This window comes from Pseudophryne corroboree, chromosome 4, assembly GCF_028390025.1.
Source record: "Pseudophryne corroboree isolate aPseCor3 chromosome 4, aPseCor3.hap2, whole genome shotgun sequence".
Lineage (NCBI taxonomy): Eukaryota > Metazoa > Chordata > Amphibia > Anura > Myobatrachidae > Pseudophryne > Pseudophryne corroboree.
In genome coordinates this window covers 771,114,524-771,138,887 of record NC_086447.1, presented here as the reverse complement: position 1 = coordinate 771,138,887, position 24,364 = coordinate 771,114,524, and the positions used below count along the sequence as shown (strand labels likewise).

Here is a 24,364-nt window from a genome sequence, read left to right as displayed (position 1 = left end):
AGAGCCCAGCTTCAGTCCTACATCTAGCCCGGCCTGAAGGAAAAGGAGAAGTCTGGATACGTGGAAGTTCTGTGAACTCCACCCACGTTCCTGACACCCTTCCATGTAAGTCTTCCAAATCCTGTAGCAGTGCATGGCTGCTGTGACCTGCTTCCTAGTGGCAAGCATTGTAGGAATGGCCGTTCCTGGTATCGCTCCGTTCCGTAAGATCCGGGTTTCAATAGCCACGCTGTTAAACGCAGCCTGTTTAGGTCTGGGTGTGGGAATGGTCTCCGAGACAGCAGGTCCTCACTATGAGGCAACTGGCAAGGATCTGCCGCTAGTAACCCCCGCAGGTCGGAGTACCCACTCACTGCAGGGTCCATCTGGTGCATCCGAATTGCCCACACTCGTTCTTGTTTCACCCTTTTCAGAACCCTGTGTATGGGTAGGAAAGGTGGAAAATGTAAACCCTACCTGTAACATCAAAGACGTGTTAATGTGTCCACTCCTTCTGCTGCTGTATCTCTTGTCCTGGACAATGATTTGGGCAGCTGATGGTTTTGTCGCGACACCATTAGGTCTACTTGAGGTAGGCCTCATCTCCTCACCACCATGTCTAAAATCCGTTGATGTAGTCACCACTCTCCCGGATGCATGGCCTGGCGACTGAGATACTCTGCTTCCCAGTTCTCCACACCTGGAATGAACACTGCCGAGAGGATGATGTCTTGTCTTTCTGCCTACAATAAGATTCTTGTGGCATCCTCTAACGCCCTCCTGCTCATTGTTCCTCCTTCACGGTCTATGTAAGCCGTCAACGTGACATTGTCCGACTGTATCCTTAAGTGCTGACCCATGACGAGGTCTTCGGTTAAGAGAAGCGCCGTGTAAACTGTTCTGAGTTCGAGAATGTTTATGGGTAGGCTGTTTTCCAGTAACGTCCATCTGCCTAGAAACTGATGTTCCTCGAAGATGGGACCCCAACTTCTGAGGCTGGCGTCCGTTGTCAGGATCCTCCAATCCCAAATGCCGAATCTCTTGCCTGCTGCGAGATTCCTGTGCAACGACCACCAAATTAAGGAGGTTCGCATGCGCGGTGTAAATCGGATTCTTCGATGCAGAAGCCAATGCGAAACCGCTCCGAGTAATGAGGTTCATCTGGAATGGTCGAGAACGAAGTCTGCCGTACTGGAGAGCTTCGAACGACGCCACCCTCTGCCCGAGAAGTTGCACACAGAGGTTTAGAGAAACCGTTTGTGTTCTCAGTACCTGAGCCACTACTCTCTGTAGGTCCTGGACCTTGTGATCAGTAGATAGTCTAGATAAGGTATAATCGAGACCCCCAACAGTCTCAATCCTCCAACCATGATTGCCATGATCTTCGTAAAGATTCTTGGGGCTGGTGATAGGCCGAACGGCAAGGTCCAGAATTGGTAGTGATCAGTCACCAGTGCGAAACTTAAGTAAGCCTGGTGAGGAGTCCAGAGCGAGATATGCATCCTTTATGTCCATGGATACCATGCATTCGCCTCACTCTAAGCCTGCAATGACCAACTGGATTGATTTCATCCTGAATTTGCAGCTCCTTAGAAACTGTTTTAAAACTTTTAAATTGAGTATCGGTCCGACCGTCCCGTCTGGCTTTGGCACGACAAAAAAAGTGGAATAGAAAAGCCTTCCTCTCTGCGAGGCGGGAACTGGGACAATGACCTCTGACCATAGCAATTTCTGAAGTGCTGTTAGTAGTGCCTTCTTTCTGAGGGCACGAGGCAATCCTCTTGTAAACAAACTGACTGAGGCCTCTGTTGAAAATCCAGTTTGTACCCCGGGAAATTATGTTGTTTATCCAAAGTTCTGGTGAGGTTTTGGCCCAGATGTCCGAAAACCTTCCAGACGCGCGCCCATCCAGGGGGGACCCCAGAAGAGATGGGAGGCCGTCATGCCACGGTCTTGTCAGCAGGTTTATCCTGCTTTCTGGTCTTTGACTGTGAGTGGCCTCTACCTCTGCCTCCACGTGCTTGTGTACCGAAACTTCTTCCTTAGGCTCGAAGGGACGGTGATCCAAATGAATTAGACATTGGTCCCGAATAACCTCTCCTAACCTGTGGAGTGGTTCTCGTATAAAGAGTAGGTAGAAACGTGGACTTCCCTGCTGCAGCTTGCGAAATCCACTTGTCCAACTCTGGACCGAAAAGCATTTCACCCCCAAAGGGGATGGGTTCTACCGCCTTCTTGGTGTCAGAGTCTCCTTGCCATTCTCTTAGCCATAAAATCCGTCTAGCCGATATGGCCGATGCAGAGATGCGCAATGCTATCCTGCTAATATCCTTTGAGGCTTGACACAGGTATGAAGCGGATGCTGGAATATGTTCCGCCAGTTGGGTAATATCTTCCAAGCTATTTTCCTCTTCAATAGCTTGTACAATACGTCCAGACCATGCTCCCATGGCCTTGTTAACCAAAACCCAGACTATCGTAGGTCTCCGTGCCTCCTTTGCTGCTACGAAAAATTTACTTTAAAGCTGTCTCAACTTACAATCGGAAGCATTTTTATTTTATTTATTTTTAAACCGTGATATTAGGTATTGGTAAGATTGTCTTCCTTGACAACCTTCCTAGGGAAGCATCCACTACTGGTGGAGTCTACCACTTATCCATTACCCCGTTAGGTAAAGGGTAAGTTACCTGAAACTTCTTTGGAAATTTAAAGCGTTTATCAGGTTGCTTCCAAGCCTCTGAGATTGGAGAAATGTAGGAATGGGAAACACTGCTGAATGCGTTTGTTTATTTATTTTTTTATTTTTATTTATTTTTTATTTATTTGGAATTCGATTAATTCGAAATCCTCTAGCTCCTTAACTTTTTTTATTTTTTTATTTTTTTTTCACTTTAAAGTTTAGGATCTCTTCTACCACGTCAAAGTAAGGAATCAATACCCGCGATTGCCGTGTCCTCTTCTGGAGAATCGGCGTTTAGGTTAGATTCAATCATCCTCTGATTCTGGTACAATATGAAGAGGTCTTTTAACTACCTTGTGCACATTTGTTTCTGCTTGTGCGGGCGGTGTTAACCTGATGAAAAATTCTTTAATCGTTCTTGAGAATCCCGCAGCCCATTCTGATTGGTGCTTGCGTAATTCCGCCATCTCCTTGGGGATTTTATCTGCAAGGTCTTCCACCTATGACCTAGACGGAGCACTGCTCCCAGGTGTAGCGTCCTTGTCTGGAGTCGCACACCCCGAAGCTGCCAACACGCGTGCTCGTTTTGTTACCTTTCGTACAAACATAACAGGTCTTATTGTTTAAACCCCCTACCAGGGTACTACGCAGTGCTTTCCCCTTTAAACTAGGAAAAGAAAGACTGCGGTAGATGACGGAAGCAAAGGTTTCGGATCCGGCTGGAAATACTCTTCCCTTGTATTGCAAAAAGGAATAGACAAGAATAAATAAATTAAAAAATAAAATAAAAAATAATTAAAAACCCAGCCGACCAAGTTGTATCCGCCTGCTGCTTCCTTGTATTTTCTACAGGATCTTTGTACTAGAAGTCCTTTTGAAAATATAAATGGAAAGTAAAATTATTTGTTCAGGAGATCCTCAGTATTTTTCGCAATATATACTTTCCCCAGCAGAGGGAGCTATTGCTACATTATAACATCACTCTTGGTATCTATACGAGGGGGAAGGAATGGCGCCACTTAGCAATAATTAAAATCTCCGTCACTGAAAAAGTTTGGGAACTTCCAAATCTCCCCTAGGTAAACTTATCTATTATACCTCACTATTCAGTGCTTATAAGTAATGCAGCCTGTTACCAATATATATATATATATATATATATATATATATATATATATACATGCTGTCAATGTAACGCTTGTTACACGTTGACAGAACGGCCTCAGGAAACACTAACCGCCGCAGTTACAGACCAATCCCCACTGTCGCACTTCCACCATGTGGGTATGCAGTGGCAATACTAAGGCAGGCAGTTCTGTTGGCTGCAGCAGACAGTCTCTCACGCGGCTGAGAGATCTCCCCAGCCGCGCGGAATTCACTGCAGCGTCTCTGCCCCCCCGTCGCGCGCGCTCCGGGACCGCTCTGACTAAGTCCTGTAGCGGTGCTTTGCTAGTCTCTCCCCTCATGCGCTGCATGATCTGGCTCTACTCCGGGATCGCTAGCGGCGCTTGTCAGAGGCTGTTTAGTGTGGGAGATTAGTCATATCCCCCCCGGCGCGCTCTTCCAGCCCCGCTCAGTCTCTGCTCGCTGGTGACCGCTGCGCCGCTGTAGTGACCTATTGATTAGTTGATCGGGGGAAAAAAAAATAATTAAAAACCTAACATGGGCCCCTATCATACAACCAGTACTCACTGCGCCTGGATTAGAGGATCTCCTTGCAGAGAGATGCAGATCCCCTCAATAGGGATCATTGTCTCCCATATTAAGCAGCCTTGTCCCCCTTTTGTTAGGTTGACGCAGCCCTTATTACTTGGATTTTTTTAAAGTTTTTTTTTTTTTTTTTAGAGTTTAGTCAGGAGCTCAGAGCTCCATGTGCTACCTCCTTAGCACAATTTTCAAAACTGAGGGAGGAGGGATGTGAAGGGGGAGGAGCCGGCTGTGCAGACAATGCTAATTTTAGATTGTGCCACACCTCCGGTTGCAAGCTTCACACCCCTACTGTATAGGACTCCAGTGTCCCCTAGTGGATGAAAGAGAAATTGGCATGTGAAGAGCCTCCCAGAAAGGATAAAAGACGCCCACTGATCCCCTTGTAAATCTGTGTATGTATTAGCAGAATCGCAATGCATACGCAAAAAATGAGCACCATCAACATTTGCGGCTGACCCCAGCATACCCAACCCAATGAGAATGCAATTGCACCAGGCACCATGTTTTTGAACGCAGCGTTTGCAGATGACGTCAGTTTTCATATGGAGCATTGCACCAAGGCGCCCCGGACATGCGGTGGGGTGAGGCAGGTGAGGCAGAGCCTTTCCTGTCTTACTAACGTTTGCGCCAGAGTTTTGACTGTATAAAGTATATAAAAAATACAAATAATAGGTTTGAAATATCTTCTTTGCATTATTCTAATCATTTTTTTTTTTTTTTTTTTAAACACATTTTATTGGGTGGATCACAATAAGATTGCATTGGTAACGGAACACCCGAACAGTTTGGGTGTTAAATAAACAAATGTAGTTACAATAAATTGTTACAACAACAAAAATAATTGATCCTTTTTTGTTTTTGTTTTCCCCTAATTTTGAGGGAATAAAGTTAAAATGTATACGGTGGGGGACTCTCGGCAAGGGGGTGGCCTTCCGTCATGGAGAGTCAGTGGAGGCAATGAGAAGAAAAGAGTACTCAGAAATCGAGTAAAAGGGGACAGAAAAGCAGGCGAGGCTGAGCGCCTCCAATTAGAGAAAGAAACAAGGGGGGTAGAGGAGGGGGTGGAGGGGTGGCCCTCTGGGGCAGGAAGTGGGTTGGACTGTGGCATACCGCGTCAGGTTATAAATGGGGAGGAGGCCTGTTGTAGGTTTAGCCACGGAGACCATATTTTGTCAAATTGTTTCGAGGTGTTACGTATGACTGCGGTCATATATTCCATTTTGTGGACATACCAAATCCGGGAGATTATCACCGGTATTGGTGAGGGGGTCGGGTTCTTCCAGTCTGTGGCAATTTGGCACGTCATTGCCGAAACTACATGTCGGAATAGTTTGTTTTGGTGTCTATTAAGGGTAGGAAGAGACATGGGGAGCAAGAAGTATTGGGGGTCAGGGGGGATGGAGATGTCAAATAAGCGCGAAAGCAATGTAATGAGTTCACCCCATATTTTGTGAATTTTGGGGCAGGCCCACCATATATGTAAGAACGAACCACTGTCCGAGCAACCCCTCCAGCAACAGTCTGGAGTGTCGGGGAACATGGTGTGTAGACGGGCAGGGACGTAGTACCAACGGTAGAGTAATTTATAGATGTTTTCTCTAATCCTCACACAGATAGAACTAGAAGCCGCATTGTCCCATATATCTACCCAATCCTCGTTATCTATTGTTACTCCCAGTTCTCCCTCCCATGCCGCTTCGTGAGGGGCCTGGGATGTATTGGGGTGGTCGTCAAGTAAGGTGCAAATATCTGATATGAGGCCCTTAGTGTTGGTGCGTTTCCAGCTAATGTATTCGAAGGGGGATAAATGTCTGTGGAGGAGGGTCGTGGTAATGGTTGAGTGGAAGTGTCTGATTTGCAGATAGCGGAAGAAGTCCGAAGAGGGGATTACTGTTCCTTCACGGATATCTGCGAATTGTGGGAAAGTAGCGTTGGGGGTGATATCGTTAACATATAGTATACCACTCGAGCGCCAAGATATGTGCGAGGCTTTACTCATGCCTGGAGGGAAGGCTGGGTTATGAAATAACGGAATTAGTGGGGACGGGTATGGGGCTAAACTGAACCGTCTATTTGTCTGGTCCCATGTCGCTAGTGAGCGACTTACTACGGGATGCGAGAGGGCCGCGCGCGGGCGCTGGTTCCGGTGAAGCCATAATAGGGAAGATAATGTAGCTAGGCCCGACTCCTCTGCCTATATCTCCACCCAGACCTTTCGTGTCCCACCCTCGTTGCACCATTGTGCGCATTGAGCAAGTTGTGCAGCATAGAAATATTTCTTAAAGTCCGGAATACCCAGGCCTCCACCTCTGGAGGGGCGTTGAAGCAGTTTAAGTCTAACGCGGGGACGCTTATGGTTCCAGATAAAAAGGGAAGATTGGCGTTGCAGAGTCTTAAACACGTAGGGAGGGACATAAATCGGGAGGGTCTGAAATAAGTACAGAAGCCGGGGGAGTACGCTCATCTTGACGGAGTTAATTCTGCCTATCCATGATATAAAGTAGCTGGACCATTCCACCAAATCCTCTTTGATTGTCTGCAATAAACGGGGATAATTTGCTTGGAAAAGTTGGTGGTGGTGATGGGTCAGGTACACACCGAGGTATTTGATTTTCTTTGTGTACCAGTTACAGGGGAGGGTATTCTGAAGGTCTTGTTTGAGAGCTGCTGGGATGTAAAAGTTGAGGACCTCTGTTTTGTTAACATTTATCTTATATCCAGAAAATTGGGAATATAAGCTGATCTCGGATAAGAGGGCGGGGAGAGATTGGGCTGGGTCTGTGAGGGAGATCAGGACATCGTCGGCATATAGCGCTACCTTGTGTTCAGATAGGCCTGTGGATATTCCACGGATAGTATTGTTTTTACGGATTCTTGCTGCTAGGGGCTCCATGACTAGTGCGAAGATTAAAGGGGAGAGGGGGCAACCCTGCCTGGTACCATTGGCAATCCCAAAACTGGAGGAGGAGACACCGTTAACCATAACCTGGGCCGATGGGGAGCGGTAAAGTGCTTTGATCCCTTCCAAGAATTCTCCAGAGAATCCCATTTTGTCAAGGACTGCAAAGGCAAAGGACCACGATATACGGTCAAAGGCCTTTTCCGCATCGAGAGCTAGAATGAGAGAGGGGGATTTCCTTTTTTGAATTGAGTATATTAGATCTATGGCCCTTCTAGTGTTGTCAGGTGCCTGGCGTCCAGGGATGAAGCCGACCTGGTCCGGATGGACCAGACCGGGCATCAAGGGACCCAGACGGTTAGCTAATATTTTCGCGTATATCTTCAGGTCGACATTCAATAGTGAGATCGGTCTGTAGTTTTGGCAACTAGTCGGGTCTTTGTCGGGCTTTGGGATTACCACTATGTCAGCCCGGGTGGTCTCTGGCAGGAAGGAGGCTCCCTCAAGAATACCGTTAAATAGGGAGGTTAGGTGTGGGGTCAGCTCCTTCGCAAATAGTTTATAATATTGGGCTGTGAAACCATCCGGACCTGGAGCGGCCGACGAACGCATAGATCGTATGGCGGCTATTGTCTCCTCCTCCGAGATTCGACAATTAAGGGCTTCTAACTGAGTGTCCGAAAGGGTTGGGAGGGGGGTATCAGACAAGTATGAGCGCACCCCCCCAGTCTCGTCAGGGGACTGCTGGGGTGGGATAGGTAGGTTATAAAGGGAGCTATAAAACAGACGGAAGTCTTCGGCCATCACTTCAGGGTCATATGTATAGGTTCCCCTTCGTGACGAATACAATTTATCTATGGCCCCCAACGCTTGCTTGCGACGTAGTTTGTTGGCCAGTAGGGAATCTATTTTATCCATTTTATCATAAAAACGTTGTTGCAGTTTCCGAAGGATTAGTGCCGCGCGGTTAGAAAGAAGGGTGTTAAGTTGTCCCCGAAGGGAGTCTATCTGGGTGAGCAGGGAAGGATTGGGGGATGCTTTATGTTGGGATAGTAGGGTGGCTATTTCTGATTCGAGGGAGGATATCTCCTGCGCAGCTTTTTTCTTAAGGGCTGACGATTTTGCCAATAGGGCTCCACGGATCGTAGCTTTATTGGCTTCCCAGAGAACATTGAGTGAGATGTCGGGAGATGTATTTTCGGTAAAGTAGTGTGTGATTGCTAGTCTAGTTTCCTCTAGTGCTGAGGGGTGTTGTAGAAGCGAGTCGTCCAGACGCCATTTAAATCTCCTACGCAGCGCGCGGTATATATCTATAAGGAGATAAACCCCAGCGTGGTCCGTCCATGACAAAGGTGTAATGCCAGTGTCCAAAATCAGTGGTATGAGGGCAGAGGAGATGTGGATCATATCGATCCTGGAGTAGTGTTGGTGTGGAGCTGAAAAATGCGTGAAATCTTTGGTATGAGGGTGTTGGGAACGCCAGGTGTCACAGAGGCCGTGATGTTTCATGATGGCGGTTAGTGTGCGGGAGGCCCGAGGAAGGGTCGTTATAGAAGCGTGAGGGGGGGGGGGCGGATCTATCTAGCAACGGATCGATTATAGTGTTAAAATCGCCACCTATGATAATGCTTCCCTGTGCTTCTCGTGATAAGCGTTTAGAGAGAGAGTCGAAAAACAGAGACTGGTCTTGGTTGGGGGCATAGGTGGAGACCAGAGTGAGGGTCATAGAGCGGAGGGTACCCATTACCATGAGGAACCGTCCTTCTGGATCTGTCACTGTCTTAGAGTGAGTAAACGGGATGTTACGGCGAACTAATATGGCCACACCCCGTTTTTTACAGTCTGCCGAGGCGAAGTAGGATTGGGAGAACCATTTGCCCTTAAGCTGGGTGTGGGGACCGGTGAGGTGTGTTTCCTGGAGGAATGCTATGTCGACTTTCTCACGTCTGCAGGCGCTCAGGAACATGGTACGTTTCCTAGGGGAATTTAGGCCATTTACATTGGCCGAGAATATTTTAAGGGACATGGCTATTTACGTGGGGAAATATGGCATGCTGCCCAAAAGGTCCAGTAGCGTACCATCCGCGCCAGTAGAGGGCCACCCCTCTGGGCCGAGCAAGAAAAGGAGCGGAAAGGTCAAGCAGGGGCCACCAGGAAAGAGAGAAAAGGAAAAACATAGAGAAGAATAAGAAATACCCCAAACGGGGAAACATCCCTAAGATTGTGGGTCCCATTCGGGGGCCACCAGGGAAAAAGCACTGCATCAGTAACATTATAAGCAACAGTAAGGGATTATGGGGGGGTAACCATGGCACCATGTGGGAGGGCGTAGGGTGCCCGGGCCACAAGGGACGAGAATGGTCTTGGCCGTTATTTCCTCTATATCGGACATAATACCATTTAGGACATTAAGAACTGTGTCCAGACAACAAGAACCTTAAACATAAATTCAAGGAAAAAAAATAATAAAAAAATCAGGGGTGAGGGGGGGGGGGGGGGGGGCGTGGTAGAGAGGGGGAGAAACCACAGGAATGCAAACAAGTATGACTTAATTATAACAACAATAACAGAGGATAGTTACGACATTGGCGTATGAATGGAGGTCGAAGCCTCCACGTCTCTGGCTCAGTTCGAGGCGCGGAGATGTTGCGCCAACATCACGCATATAATCCACAGCGGGGGGCTCCCCAGGTCAGGGAGGGTCTTTGTCCACATTGCGCTGTCGGGTCACCCTCGTCCAGTCGGGAAGGGGTGGCTGAGGGTGCAGTGATTTAGATGAGGCTGTCGCCGTGTCGACTACGGATGATGCTGGGAGGAGATCTAACTTTGCCAACAGTTCCTGTCCTTGGTTTAAGGTCTTGACTGAGTGAACAAAGTTATTGACCGAGACGTGAAGTTGAAAGGGGAATCCCCATCTGTATCTGATCTGATGCTGACGCAGGATCCGGGTGACCGGCTGTAGGTCCCGGCGTTTCTGAATCGTGGAAGGGGCCAGGTCCTGATAGATCTGCAGTTGCATACCCTTAAACAGAATCTCCGATGAGTCTCGAACGGAGGACAACATTTTCTCTTTCGAACGGAAATAATGGAAACGGATAATAACATCCCTGGGCGGTTGGGCGGGAGACGGTTTTGTACGGAGTGCTCTATGTGCCCTGTCGCAGAGGCATTCTTCGTCCGTGAGGTCTGGTACTATGTGTGTGAAGAATGCTCTCAGAAATGCCGGCAGCGATGGACCGAGGACCGATTCTGGAACGCCGCGTATGCGTAGATTATTTCTACGCGAGCGATTTTCTTGGTCCTCTTGTCGCTCTTTGAGGGACTCCATTTCCTCGTGTAATCTAGTGAGCTCACTGTCAAGGCGGTGTTGGGAGCGGCAGAGATCATCCGTCTTAGTTTCCAATGTGTCCGCTCGATTGCCGAGGGCTGTAAGGTCCGATTTAAAATCAGCTATGGCGTTCGAGAGTTCCTGCTTGAATGCAGATTGTACCCCCTCCAGTAGGCTCGACATGACCGCCTGTATCTGAGGGTCAATTCCTGCTTCCGATGAACACGGAGAGGGGGGGGAGCCTGCGGACATGTTGGGGTTCTGCGGGCCCTTAGATTTGGAGCCAAAGAAGTTAGTCGGGACTTGTGTTGCTTTTTTGTTTTTGGACATAGTGGCGTATATGTACAAAAAAAAAAAAAAAAGGGGGGCGGGGAGGATGACGGTGGAGGTGAAAAAGAAAAGGGAATGAAAAATTATTGACGAATGGACACAGGTCGGGGTCCGTATAGTGAGCGGATAGTCCGGGGAGGTCAGGCTGCCGCGCAGAAGTTGATCGGTATTCAAGATTATAACGTGTTCCTGACGCTTGTTATTGTAGGTCAAATAGCTCACCGTAGCGGCCTCCAGGGGGGGATAAATTTGTCGTCTTCAGGTGTGCTAGCCGCGGGGTTGAGGATAATGCGCCAGAGTGTTATGAGTAGAGTCCAGTTACTTAGTTATGGCACTTGTAGCGTTTTATTATTTTGCGTTAACTCATCTTGAGGATGGGTCGGGGGCGTGTGGATCTGAGTGTCATCACGCCGAAGCCGTGACCTTCCTAGGCGCCGATCCCGTAATCGGGGTAGAGTGCGGCTCAACCCCTCATCCTGTGGCCCTGGCACACACGGTAGATATTAAAGCACTTTCATGGCATCACTGCGCGCAGTGATGCGGGCAGAATCTATAGGCCTGTACGGGTGAGGAGTGTGTGGTATAATGCGGCTTATCTTCACCCTGGTTGCGTGCCAGAAAGCAAAATGGCGGCTCTGGGCTCGTGTCACAGAATTCTATGGAGCAGGAGTACAGATCAGGGTTGGAAGCTATAGCAGCAGCAGGTACTCACCACACTCCAGGTGGGCTGGACCCTGAAGACAATTCAGCTTGCTTGATGTTTTATAGAGCCTTTCAGGGCTGCCTGCAGGTATGCACAACCCTCTCCAGCAGTGTCCCCGAGATCCAAAATGGCCACCGCAGCACACACAGGGCTACTAACACTCTTCTTTTATCTCCTGTGGGGCCGGTTGAGACGCGAAAGTTCTCTCCTGGCGTCGGGGTGTCCAGCCACACTATGAGGAGGGGATCCGAGGTCCTGGAGGGTCCGTCGCGGCCGCGCTCCGGTCCCGGAGCTCCCGGCCGGGGTATCTCCAAACTCCAGGTCCCGGCTGCAGGGCGCGAAGTAGGCCGCGGCGGCCGGAGGTAGCTGGGGGCCGCAGGCCCAGCTCGTCAGCCACACAGCTCCGCTGAAGGGACCCTCGGGGGGGACGAGGTCGCCGCAGCCAGGAACGGGCGGTCCGGAAGGGGGGGAGAGAGAGTCCCGGCTCCCGCAGGCAGCTCCGGAGCCCAGTCCCGCAGGGTGCCAAAATCGAGGCCCCGGCTTCACGAGGGGGGAAGGCCGCAGTCCGCAAAGGCAGCCGAGGCTGCCTCCCGACTCCGCAGCACGCTTCCCCGGGTCAGGCCACCGAAGGGAGAGGCAGTGAGGCAAGTGCTGGGGGCACCAGGGTACTTTTTGGGAGGTAATTTCAAGTTTTGATCGCTTGGGTAGCAGGAGCTAGTATGAAGTGCAGCTTCTCCCACTGCTAGCCAGGCCACGCCCCCTATTCTAATCATTTTTATAGCCAAAACTCTGCAGTAAAAAGTCTATGGCAGGTGAGGCAGTGCCTCCCCTGCCTTTCTTTTCCGCACATCTCTGATCAAAACTCACCAAATTTCCAGGAGTTTATACTGCTGCACCTGTGTATAATGTCCAGATGTACCCTTTGGCTCATATGTGTGTAAATCTGGCTCTGGTGCTAGCCAGTGCCTCCTCAGACATTTACCTCACCGCACGTCCCCGCACCAAGCATAGACCTGGAGCAAGTGCACCTTGATAATGGTGATGGCTATGACTCTAAGACTTCACGGCCTGGATGCAGACATGAATTATGTTCCATGCACGCTATGCCAAAGCTCCTATAACAGCAAGATAAACAGTATAATCATACCCGTTGCCTCCTGCCGGAACACCACTTGTAGGTACTCCAGGGCCGCTCTCCACATCTGTCTTCTCAGTGGATTCACTTGTGCTCTGAGACTTATCTCTAAAAAAGAGCAAAGATGTTAAAAAAACCATGAATGCATGAACGTTATGTTATACAGACATGTATGGAAACTAGAGATGTGCACTTGAAATTTTTCGGGTTTTGGGTTCGGTTCCGCGGCCGTGTTTTGGGTTCGACCGCGTTTTGGCAAAACCTCACCGAATTTTTTTTGTCGGATTCGGGTGTGTTTTGGATTCGGGTGTTTTTTTTTAAAAACACTAAAAAACAGCTTAAATCATAGAATTTGGGGGTCATTTTGATCCCAAAGTATTATTAACCTCAAAAACCATAATTTCCACTCATTTTCAGTCTATTCTGAATACCTCACACCTCACAATATTATTTTTAGTCCTAAAATTTGCACCTAGGTCGCTGGATGACTAAGCTAAGCGACCCTAGTGGCCGACACAAACACCGTGCCCATCTAGGAGTGGCACTGCAGTGTCACGCAGGATGGCCCTTCCAAAAAACACTCCCCAAACAGCACATGACGTAAAGAAAAAAAGAGGCGCAATGAGGTAGCTGTGTGAGTAAGATAAGCGACCCTAGTGGCCGACACAAACACCGTGCCCATCTAGGAGTGGCACTGCAGTGTCACGCAGGATGGCCCTTCCAAAAAACCCTCCCCAAACAGCACATGACGCAAAGAAAAAAATAGGCGCAATGAGGTAGCTGTGTGAGTAAGATAAGCGACCCTAGTGGCCGACACAAACACCGGGCCCATCTAGGAGTGGCACTGCAGTGTCACGCAGGATGGCCCTTCCAAAAAACCCTCCCCAAACAGCACATGACGCAAAGAAAAAAAGAGGCGCAATGAGGTAGCTGTGTGAGTAAGATAAGCGACCCTAGTGGCCGACACAAACACCGGGCCCATCTAGGAGTGGCACTGCAGTGTCACGCAGGATGGCCCTTCCAAAAAACCCTCCCCAAACAGCACATGACGCAAAGAAAAAAAGAGGCGCAATGAGGTAGCTGTGTGAGTAAGATAAGCGACCCTAGTGGCCGACACAAACACCGTGCCCATCTAGGAGTGGCACTGCAGTGTCACGCAGGATGGCCCTTCCAAAAAACCCTCCCCAAACAGCACATGACGCAAAGAAAAAAAGAGGCGCAATGAGGTAGCTGTGTGAGTAAGATAAGCGACCCTAGTGGCCGACACAAACACTGGGCCCATCTAGGAGTGGCACTGCAGTGTCACGCAGGATGGCCCTTCCAAAAAACATTCCACAAACAGCACATGACGCAAAGAAAAATTAAAGAAAAAAGAGGTGCAAGATGGAATTGTCCTTGGGCCTTCCCACCCACCCTTATGTTGTATAAACAGGACATGCACACTTTAACCAACCCATCATTTCAGTGACAGGGTCTGCCACACGACTGTGACTGAAATGACGGGTTGGTTTGGACCCCCACCAAAAAAGAAGCAATTAATCTCTCCTTGCACAAACTGGCTCTACAGAGGCAAGATGTCCACCTCATCATCATCCTCCGATATATCACCGTGTACATCCCCCTCCTCACAGATTATCAATTCGTCCCCACTGGAATCCACCATCTCAGCTCCCTGTGTACTTTGTGGAGGCAATTGCTGCTGGTCAATGTCTCCACGGAGGAATTGATTATAATTCATTTTAATGAACATCATCTTCTCCACATTTTCTGGATGTAACCTCGTACGCCGATTGCTGACAAGGTGAGCGGCGGCACTAAACACTCTTTCGGAGTACACACTTGTGGGAGGGCAACTTAGGTAGAATAAAGCCAGTTTGTGCAAGGGCCTCCAAATTGCCTCTTTTTCCTGCCAGTATAAGTACGGACTGTGTGACGTGCCTACTTGGATGCGGTCACTCATATAATCCTCCACCATTCTTTCAATGGTGAGAGAATCATATGCAGTGACAGTAGACGACATGTCCGTAATCGTTGTCAGGTCCTTCAGTCCGGACCAGATGTCAGCATCAGCAGTCGCTCCAGACTGCCCTGCATCACCGCCAGCGGGTGGGCTCGGAATTCTGAGCCTTTTCCTCGCACCCCCAGTTGCGGGAGAATGTGAAGGAGGAGATGTTGACAGGTCGCGTTCCGCTTGACTTGACAATTTTCTCACCAGCAGGTGTCTGCCGGAAAGAGAGATCCAAGGTAGGCTTTAAATCTAGGATCGAGCACGGTGGCCAAAATGTAGTGCTCTGATTTCAACAGATTGACCACCCGTGAATCCTTGTTAAGCGAATTAAGGGCTCCATCCACAAGTCCCACATGCCTAGCGGAATCGCTCCGTGTTAGCTCCTCCTTCAATGTCTCCAGCTTCTTCTGCAAAAGCCTGATGAGGGGAATGACCTGACTCAGGCTGGCAGTGTCTGAACTGACTTCACGTGTGGCAAGTTCAAAGGGCATCAGAACCTTGCACAACGTTGAAATCATTCTCCACTGCGCTTGAGACAGGTGCATTCCACCTCCTATATCGTGCTCAATTGTATAGGCTTGAATGGCCTTTTGCTGCTCCTCCAACCTCTGAAGCATATAGAGGGTTGAATTCCACCTCGTTACCACTTCTTGCTTCAGATGATGGCAGGGCAGGTTCAGTAGTTTTTGGTGGTGCTCCAGTCTTCTGTACGTGGTGCCTGTACGCCGAAAGTGTCCCGCAATTCTTCTGGCCACCGACAGCATCTCTTGCACGCCCCTGTCGTTTTTTAAAAAATTCTGCACCACCAAATTCAAGGTATGTGCAAAACATGGGACGTGCTGGAATTTGCCCATATTTAATGCACACACAATATTGCTGGCGTTGTCCGATGCCACAAATCCACAGGAGAGTCCAATTGGGGTAAGCCATTCCGCGATGATCTTCCTCAGTTGCCGTAAGAGGTTTTCAGCTGTGTGCGTATTCTGGAAAGCGGTGATACAAAGCGTAGCCTGCCTAGGAAAGAGTTGGCGTTTGCGAGATGCTGCTACTGGTGCCGCCGCTGCTGTTCTTGCGGCGGGAGTCCATACATCTACCCAGTGGGCTGTCACAGTCATATAGTCCTGACCCTGCCCTGCTCCACTTGTCCACATGTCCGTGGTTAAGTGGACATTGGGTACAGCTGCATTTTTTAGGACACTGGTGAGTCTTTTTCTGAGGTCTGTGTACATTTTCGGTATCGCCTGCCTAGAGAAGTGGAACCTAGATGGTATTTGGTAACGGGGGCACACTACCTCAAGAAATTGTGTAGTTCCCTGTGAACTAACGGCGGATACCGGACGCACGTCTAACACCAACATAGTTGTCAAGGCCTCAGTTATCCGCTTTGCAGCAGGATGACTGCTGTGATATTTCATCTTCCTCGCAAAGGACTGTTGGACAGTCAATTGCTTACTGGAAGTAGTACAAGTGGTCTTCCGACTTCCCCTCTGGGATGACCATCGACTCCCAGCAGCAACAACAGCAGCGCCAGCAGCAGTAGGCGTTACACGCAAGGATGCATCGGAGGAATCCCAGGCAGGAGAGGAATCGTCAGAATTGCCAGTGACATGGCCTGCAGGACTATTGGCATTCCTGGGGAAGGAGGAAATTGACACTGAGGGAGTTGGTGGGGTGGTTTGCGTGAGCTTGGTTACAAGAGGAAGGGATTTACTGGTCAGTGGACTGCTTCCGCTGTCACCCAAAGTTTTTGAACTTGTCACTGACTTATTATGAATGCGCTGCAGGTGACGTATAAGGGAGGATGTTCCGAGGTGGTTAACGTCCTTACCCCTACTTATTACAGCTTGACAAAGGCAACACACGGCTTGACACCTGTTGTCCGCTTTTCTGTTGAAATACCTCCACACTGAAGAGCTGATTTTTTTGGTATTTTCACCAGGCATGTCAACGGCCATATTCCTCCCACGGACAACAGGTGTCTCCCCGGGTGCCTGACTTAAACAAACCACCTCACCATCAGAATCCTCCTGATCAATTTCCTCCCCAGCGCCAGCAACACCCATATCCTCCTCATCCTGGTGTACTTCAACACTGACATCTTCAATCTGACTATCAGGAACTGGACTGCGGGTGCTCCTTCCAGCACTTGCAGGGGGCGTGCAAATGGTGGAAGGCGCATGCTCTTCATGTCCAGTGTTGGGAAGGTCAGGCATCGCAACCGACACAATTGGACTCTCCTTGTGGATTTGGGATTTCGAAGAACGCACAGTTCTTTGCGGTGCTTTTGCCAGCTTGAGTCTTTTCAGATTTCTAGCGAGAGGCTGAGTGCTTCCATCCTCATGTGAAGCTGAACCACTAGCCATGAACATAGGCCAGGGCCTCAGCCGTTCCTTGCCACTCCGTGTGGTAAATGGCATATTGGCAAGTTTACGCTTCTCCTCCGACAATTTTATTTTAGGTTTTGGAGTCCTTTTTTTACTGATATTTGGTGTTTTGGATTTGACATGCTCTGTACTATGACATTGGGCATCGGCCTTGGCAGACGACGTTGCTGGCATTTCATCGTCTCGGCCATGACTAGTGGCAGCAGCTTCAGCACGAGGTGGAAGTGGATCTTGATCTTTCCCTAATTTTGGAACCTCAACATTTTTGTTCTCCATATTTTAATAGGCACAACTAAAAGGCACCTCAGGTAAACAATGGAGATGGATGGATACTAGTATACTTATGGATGGACTGCCGAGTGCCGACACAGAGGTAGCTACAGCCGTGGACTAACGTACTGTGTCTGCTGCTAATATAGACTGGATGATTGATAATGAGATGAAATCAATATATATATGTATGTATATATAATATCACTAGTACTGCAGCCGGACAGGTAGATAATATATTTATTAGGTAATGATGACTGATGACGGACCTGCTGGACACTGTCAGCTCAGCAGCACCGCAGACTGCTACAGTAAGCTACTATACTATAGTAGCATGTACAAAGAAGAAAGAAAAAAAAAAACCACGGGTAGGTGGTATACAATTATGGATGGACTGCCGAGTGCCGACACAGAGGTAGCTACAGCCGTGGACTAACGTACTGTGTCTGCTGCTAATATAGACTGGATGATTGATAATGAGATGAAATCAATATATATATGTATGTATATATAATATCACTAGTACTGCAGCCGGACAGGTAGATAATATATTTATTAGGTAATGATGACTGATGACGGACCTGCTGGACACTGTCAGCTCAGCAGCACCGCAGACTGCTACAGTAAGCTACTATACTCTATAGTAGTATGTACAAAGAAGAAAGAAAAAAAAAACCACGGGTAGGTGGTATACAATTATGGATGGACTGCCGAGTGCCGACACAGAGGTAGCTACAGCCGTGGACTAACGTACTGTGTCTGCTGCTAATATAGACTGGATGATTGATAATGAGATGAAATCAATATATATATGTATGTATATATAATATCACTAGTACTGCAGCCGGACAGGTAGATAATATATTTATTAGGTAATGATGACTGATGACGGACCTGCTGGACACTGTCAGCTCAGCAGCACCGCAGACTGCTACAGTAAGCTACTATACTATAGTAGTATGTACAAAGAAGAAAGAAAAAGAAAAAACCACGGGTAGGTGGTATACAATTATGGATGGACTGCCGAGTGCCGACACAGAGGTAGCTACAGCCGTGGACTAACGTACTGTGTCTGCTGCTAATATAGAGTCTAGACTGGATGATAAATTATTGATAATGAGATGAAATCAATATAATATCACTAGTACTGCAGCCGGACAGGTACTATATATATTTATTATGTAATGACTGATGACGGACCTGCTGGACACTGTCAGGTCAGCACAGCACCGCAGACTGCTACAGTAAGCTACTATAGTAGTATGTATAAAGAAGAATGAAAAAAAAAAAAAACACGGGTAGGTGGTATACAATATTATATATATATATATATATATATATATATATATTATATACAATTATATATATATATATATATATATATATATATATATATATATATTAAACTGGTGGTGATTGATTATTAAACTGGTGGTCACTTCAGGTCACGTTGCAACTTGCAACTAGTACTCCGAGGCCTAAGCAGACAATCACAAAATATATTATTATACTGGTGGTCAGTGTGGTCACAACAATGGCAGTGTGGCACTGACTCTGGCAGCAAAAGTGTGCACTGTACGTTATATGTACTCCTGAGTCCTGCTCTCAGACTCTAACTGCTCCCCACTGTCAGTGTCTCCCCCACAAGTCAGATAATACACTTACAGTCACACTATCTATTATCTAATCTATAAATATCACTTCAGCAAGTAGTATAGTAGTATACAGTATAGTAGTACTCCTCCTAATAATGCTCCCCAAAATACTGTGTCTCTCTCTTCTCTAAACGGAGAGGACGCCAGCCACGTCCTCTCCCTATGACTCTCAATGCACGTGTGAAAATGGCGGCGACGCGCGGCTCCTTATATAGAATCCGAGTCTCGCGATAGAATCCGAGCCTCGCGAGAATCCGACAGCGGGATGATGACGTTCGGGCGCGCTCGGGTTAGCCGAGCAAGGCGGGAAGATCCGAGCCTGCTCGGACCCGTGTAAAAAACCTGAAGTTCGGGCGGGTTCGGATTCAGAGGAACCGAACCCGCTCATCTCTAATGGAAACATCACATCACTACTACCTGCTACTGGGGAGTCTGGGCCTGAGTCACTATGGATCTCTATTAAAGATGAATTAGTAATTTTCACAAACCTGCTATCGCTAAAATTGGCATGTGAAGAGCCTCCCAGAAAGGATAAAAGACGCCCACTGATCCCCTTGTAAATCTGTGTATGTATTAGCAGAATCGCAATGCATACGCAAAAAATGAGCACCATCAACATTTGCGGCTGACCCCAGCATACCCAACCCAATGAGAATGCAATTGCACCAGGCACCATGCTTTTGAACGCAGCGTTCGCAGATGACGTCAGATACACTCCCTGAAAACGGCCATGACACGCCTGCGTTTTCCCAACCACTCCCCACAAACACCATGTCACCACCCACGTAGGTCACTTCCTGTCAATCACAATGCGTTGTCTTAACAATTAGGCTGCATACGCAGTGCGATCTCGCAATGCACTCGCAGTGCGTGCGCAGTCTGCCGATAATCGCTCACTGCGAGCAAACTCACATTTGCAAATGGTAGTAAATCAGGTCCTCTGCTCATTCCTCTAACTAACGTGCAGTCTGTTGCTTCCTACTGCCTCCAGTACCTTCCTCACATCATTACACTGCCCATGCCCCATGCAGCCCTGCTCTCCCTACCATGATCACACAAGCCTGCAAGCCACTGATAATAAGAATTTACTTACCGATAATTCTATTTCTCATAGTCCGTAGTGGATGCTGGGGACTCCGTAAGGACCATGGGGAATAGCGGCTCCGCAGGAGACTGGGCACATCTAAAGAAAGCTTTAGGACTATCTGGTGTGCACTGGCTCCTCCCCCCATGACCCTCCTCCAAGCCTCAGTTAGGATACTGTGCCCGGACGAGCGTACACAATAAGGAAGGATTTTGAATCCCGGGTAAGACTCATACCAGCCACACCAATCACACCGTATAACCTGTGATCTGAACCCAGTTAACAGCATGATAACAGAGGAGCCTCTGAAAGATGGCTCACAACAATAATAACCCGATTTTTGTAACAATAACTATGTACAAGTATTGCAGACAATCCGCACTTGGGATGGGCGCCCAGCATCCACTACGGACTATGAGAAATAGAATTATCGGTAAGTAAATTCTTATTTTCTCTAACGTCCTAAGTGGATGCTGGGGACTCCGTAAGGACCATGGGGATTATACCAAAGCTCCCAAACGGGCGGGAGAGTGCGGATGACTCTGCAGCACCAAATGAGAGAACTCCAGGTCCTCCTCAGCCAGGATATCAATTTTGTAGAATTTTACAAACGTATTTGCTCCTGACCAAGTAGCTGCTCGGCAAAGTTGTAAAGCCGAGACCCCTCGGGCAGCCGCCCAAGATGAGCCCACCTTCCTTGTGGAGTGGGCATTTACAGATTTTTGGCTGTGGCAGGCCTGCCACAGAATGTGCAAGCTGAATTGTACTACAAATCCAACGAGCAATAGTCTGCTTAGAAGCAGGAGCACCCAGCTTGTTGGGTGCACACAGGATAAACAGCGAGTCAGATTTCCTGACTCCAGCCGTCCTGGAAACATATATTTTTAGGGCACTGACAACGTCTAGCAACTTGGAGGCCTCCAAGTCCCTAGTAGCCGCAGGCACCACCAATAGGTTGGTTCAGGTGAGACGCTGAAACCACCTTGGGGAGAAACTGAGGACGAGTCCTCAATTCCGCCCTGTCCGAATGGAAAATCAGATAAGGGCTTTTTCAGGATAAAGCCGCCAATTCTGACACGCGCCTGGCCCAGGCCAGGGCCAACAGCATGACCACTTTCCATGTGAGATATTTTAACTCCACAGATTTAAGTGGTTCAAACCAATGTGACTTTTGGAACCCAAAACTACATTGAGATCCCAAAGTGCCACTGGAGGCACAAAAGGAGGCTGTATATGCAGTACCCCTTTTACAACGTCTGAACTTCAGGGACTGAAGCTAGTTCTTTTTGGAAGAAAATTGACAGGGCCGAAATTTGAACCTTAATGGACCCCAATTTCAGGCCCATAGACACTCCTGTTTGCAGGAAATGTAGGAATCGACCCAGTTGAATTTCCTCCGTCGGGCCTTACTGGCCTCGCACCACGCAACATATTTTCGCCAATTGCGGTGATAATGTTTTTGCGGTTACATCCTTCCTGGCTTTGATCAGGATAGGGATGACTTCATCCGGAATGCCTTTTTTCCTTCAGGATCCGGCGTTCAACCGCCATGCCGTCAAACACAGCCGCGGTAAGTCTTGGAACAGACAGGTCCCTTCTTAGAGGTAGAGGCCACGGATCCTCCGTGAGCATCTCCTGAAGTTCCGGTTACCAAGTCCTTCTTGGCCAATCCGGAACCACGAATATAGTGCTTACTCCTCTCCATCTAATCAATCTCAGTACCTTGGGTATGAGAGGCAGAGGAGGGAACACATACCCTGACTGGTACACCCACGGTGTTACCAGAGCGTCTACAGCTTATTGCCTGAGGGTCCCTGGACCTGGCGCAATACCTGTCGAGTTTTTAATCATGTGGAAGACTTCTGGGTGAAGTCCCCACTCTCCCGGGTGGAGGTCGTGCTGAGGAAGTCTGCTTCCCAGTTGTCCACTCCCGGAATGAATACTGCTGACAGTGCTATCACATGATTTTCCGCCCAGCGAAGAATCCTTGCAGCTTCTGCCATTGCCCTCCTGCTTCTTGTGCCACCCTGTCTGTTTACGTGGGTGACTGCCGTGATGTTGTCCGACTGGATCAACACCGGCTGACCTTGAAGAAGAGGTCTTGCTAAGCTTAGAGCATTGTAAATGTCCCTTAGCTTCAGGATATTTATGTGAAGTGATGTCTCCAGGCTTGACCATAAGCCCTGGATATTCCTTCCCTGTGTGACTGCTCCCCAGCCTCGCAGGCTGGCATCCGTTGTCACCAGGACCCAGTCCTGAATGCCTAATCTGCGGCCCTCTAGAAGATGAGCACTCTGCAACCACCACAGGAGGGACACCCTTGTCCTTGGTGACAGGGTTATCCGCTGATGCATCTGAAGATGCGATCCGGACCATTTGTCCAGCAGGTCCCACTGGAAAGTTCTTGCGTGGAATCTGCCGAATGGGATTGCTTCGTAGGAAGCCACCATTTTACCCAGAACCCTTGTGCATTGATGCACTGAGACTTGGCTCGGTTTTAGGAGGTTCCTGACTAGCTCGGATAACTCCCTGGCTTTCTCCTCCGGGAGAAACACCTTTTTCTGGACTGTGTCCAGGATCATCCCTAGGAACAGAAGACACGTCGTCGGAACCAGATGCGATTTTGGAATATTGAGAATCCAATCGTGCTGCCGCAACACTACCTGAGATAGTGCTACACCGACCTCCAACTGTTCCCTGGATCTTACCCTTATCAGGGAATTGTCCAAGGAAGGGATAACTAAAATTCACTTCCTTCGAAGGAATATCATCATTTCGGCCATTACCTTGGTAAAGACCCGGGGTGCCGTGTACCATCCATACGGCAGCGTCTGAACTGATAGTGACAGTTCTGTACCATAAACCTGAGGTACCCTTGGTGAGAAGGGTAAATTTTGACATGAAGGTAAGCATCCTTGATGTCCCGAGACATCATGTAGTCCCCTTCTTCCAGGTTCGCAATCACTGCTCTGAGTGACTTAATCTTGAATTTGAACCTCTGTACGTAAGTGTTCAAAGATTTTAGATTTAGAATCGGTCTCACCGAGCCGTCCGGCTTCGGTACCACAACAGTGTGGAATAATACCCCGTTCCCTGTTGCAGGAGGGGTATCTTGATTATCACCTGCTGGGAATACAGCTTGTGAATGGCTTCCAAAACTGTCTCCCTGTCAGAAGGAGACATCGGTAAAGCCGACTTTAGGAAACGGCGAGGGGGAGACGTCTCGAATTCTAATTTGTACCCCTAAGATATCACCTGATGGATCCAGGAGTCTACTTGCGAGTGAGCCCACTGCGCGCTGAAATTCATTGAGACGGGCCCCCCACCGTGCCTGATTCTGCTTGTAAAGCCCCAGCGTATACTGAGGGCTTGGCAGAGGCGGGAGAGGGTTTCTGTTCCTGGGAACTGGCTGATTTCTGCAGCCTTTTTCCTCTCCCTCTGTCACGGGGCAGAAATGAGGAACCTTTTGCCCGCTTGTCCACGAAAAGACTGCGCCTGATAATACGGCGTCTTCTCATGTTGAGAGGCGACCTGGGGTACAAACGTGGAATTCCCAGCTGTTGCCGTGGCCACCAGGTCTGAAAGACCGACCCCAAATAACTCCTCCCTTAATAAAGCAATACTTCCAAATGCCGTTTGGAATACGCATCACCTGACCACTGACGTGTCCATAACCCTCTACTGGTAGAAATGGACAACGCGCTTAGACTTGATGCCAGTCGGCAAATATTCCGCTGTGCATCACGCATATATAAAAATGCATCTTTTAAATGCTCTATAGGCAAAAATATACTGTCCCTATCTAGGGTATCAATATTTTCAGTCAGGGAATCCGACCACGCCAACCCAGCACTGCACATCCAGGCTGAGGCGATTGCTGGTCGCAGTATAACACCAGTATGTGTGTAAATACCTTTTAGGATAACCTCCTGCTTTCTATCAGCAGGATCCTTAAGGGCGGCCATCTCAGGCGAAGGTAGAGCCCTTACAAGCGTGTGAGCGCTTTATCCCCCCTAGGGGGTGTTTCCCAACGCACCCTAACCTCTGGCGGGAAAGGATATAATGCCAATAACATTTTAGAAATTATCCGTTGTTATCGGGGGAAACCCACGCATCATCACACACCTCATTTAATTTCTCAGATTCAGGAAAACTACAGGTAGTTTTTCCTCACCGAACATAATACCCCTTTTTTGGT

General features: G+C 48.5%; 1 protein-coding gene across 5 annotated transcripts in view; it reads right to left on the bottom strand.

Moving 5' to 3' along the window:
* LOC134910339 (cadherin-23-like) overlaps window positions 1-24,364 on the bottom strand; it is a 236,059-nt gene that overhangs the window by 21,054 nt on the left and 190,641 nt on the right. For all 5 annotated transcript variants that reach the window (XM_063918239.1, XM_063918234.1, XM_063918237.1 and 2 more), the window contains one exon: window positions 12,778-12,873. In XM_063918239.1, coding sequence (XP_063774309.1) covers window positions 12,778-12,873 — 96 coding nt within the window. The remainder of the gene's footprint in view (window positions 1-12,777; window positions 12,874-24,364) is intronic.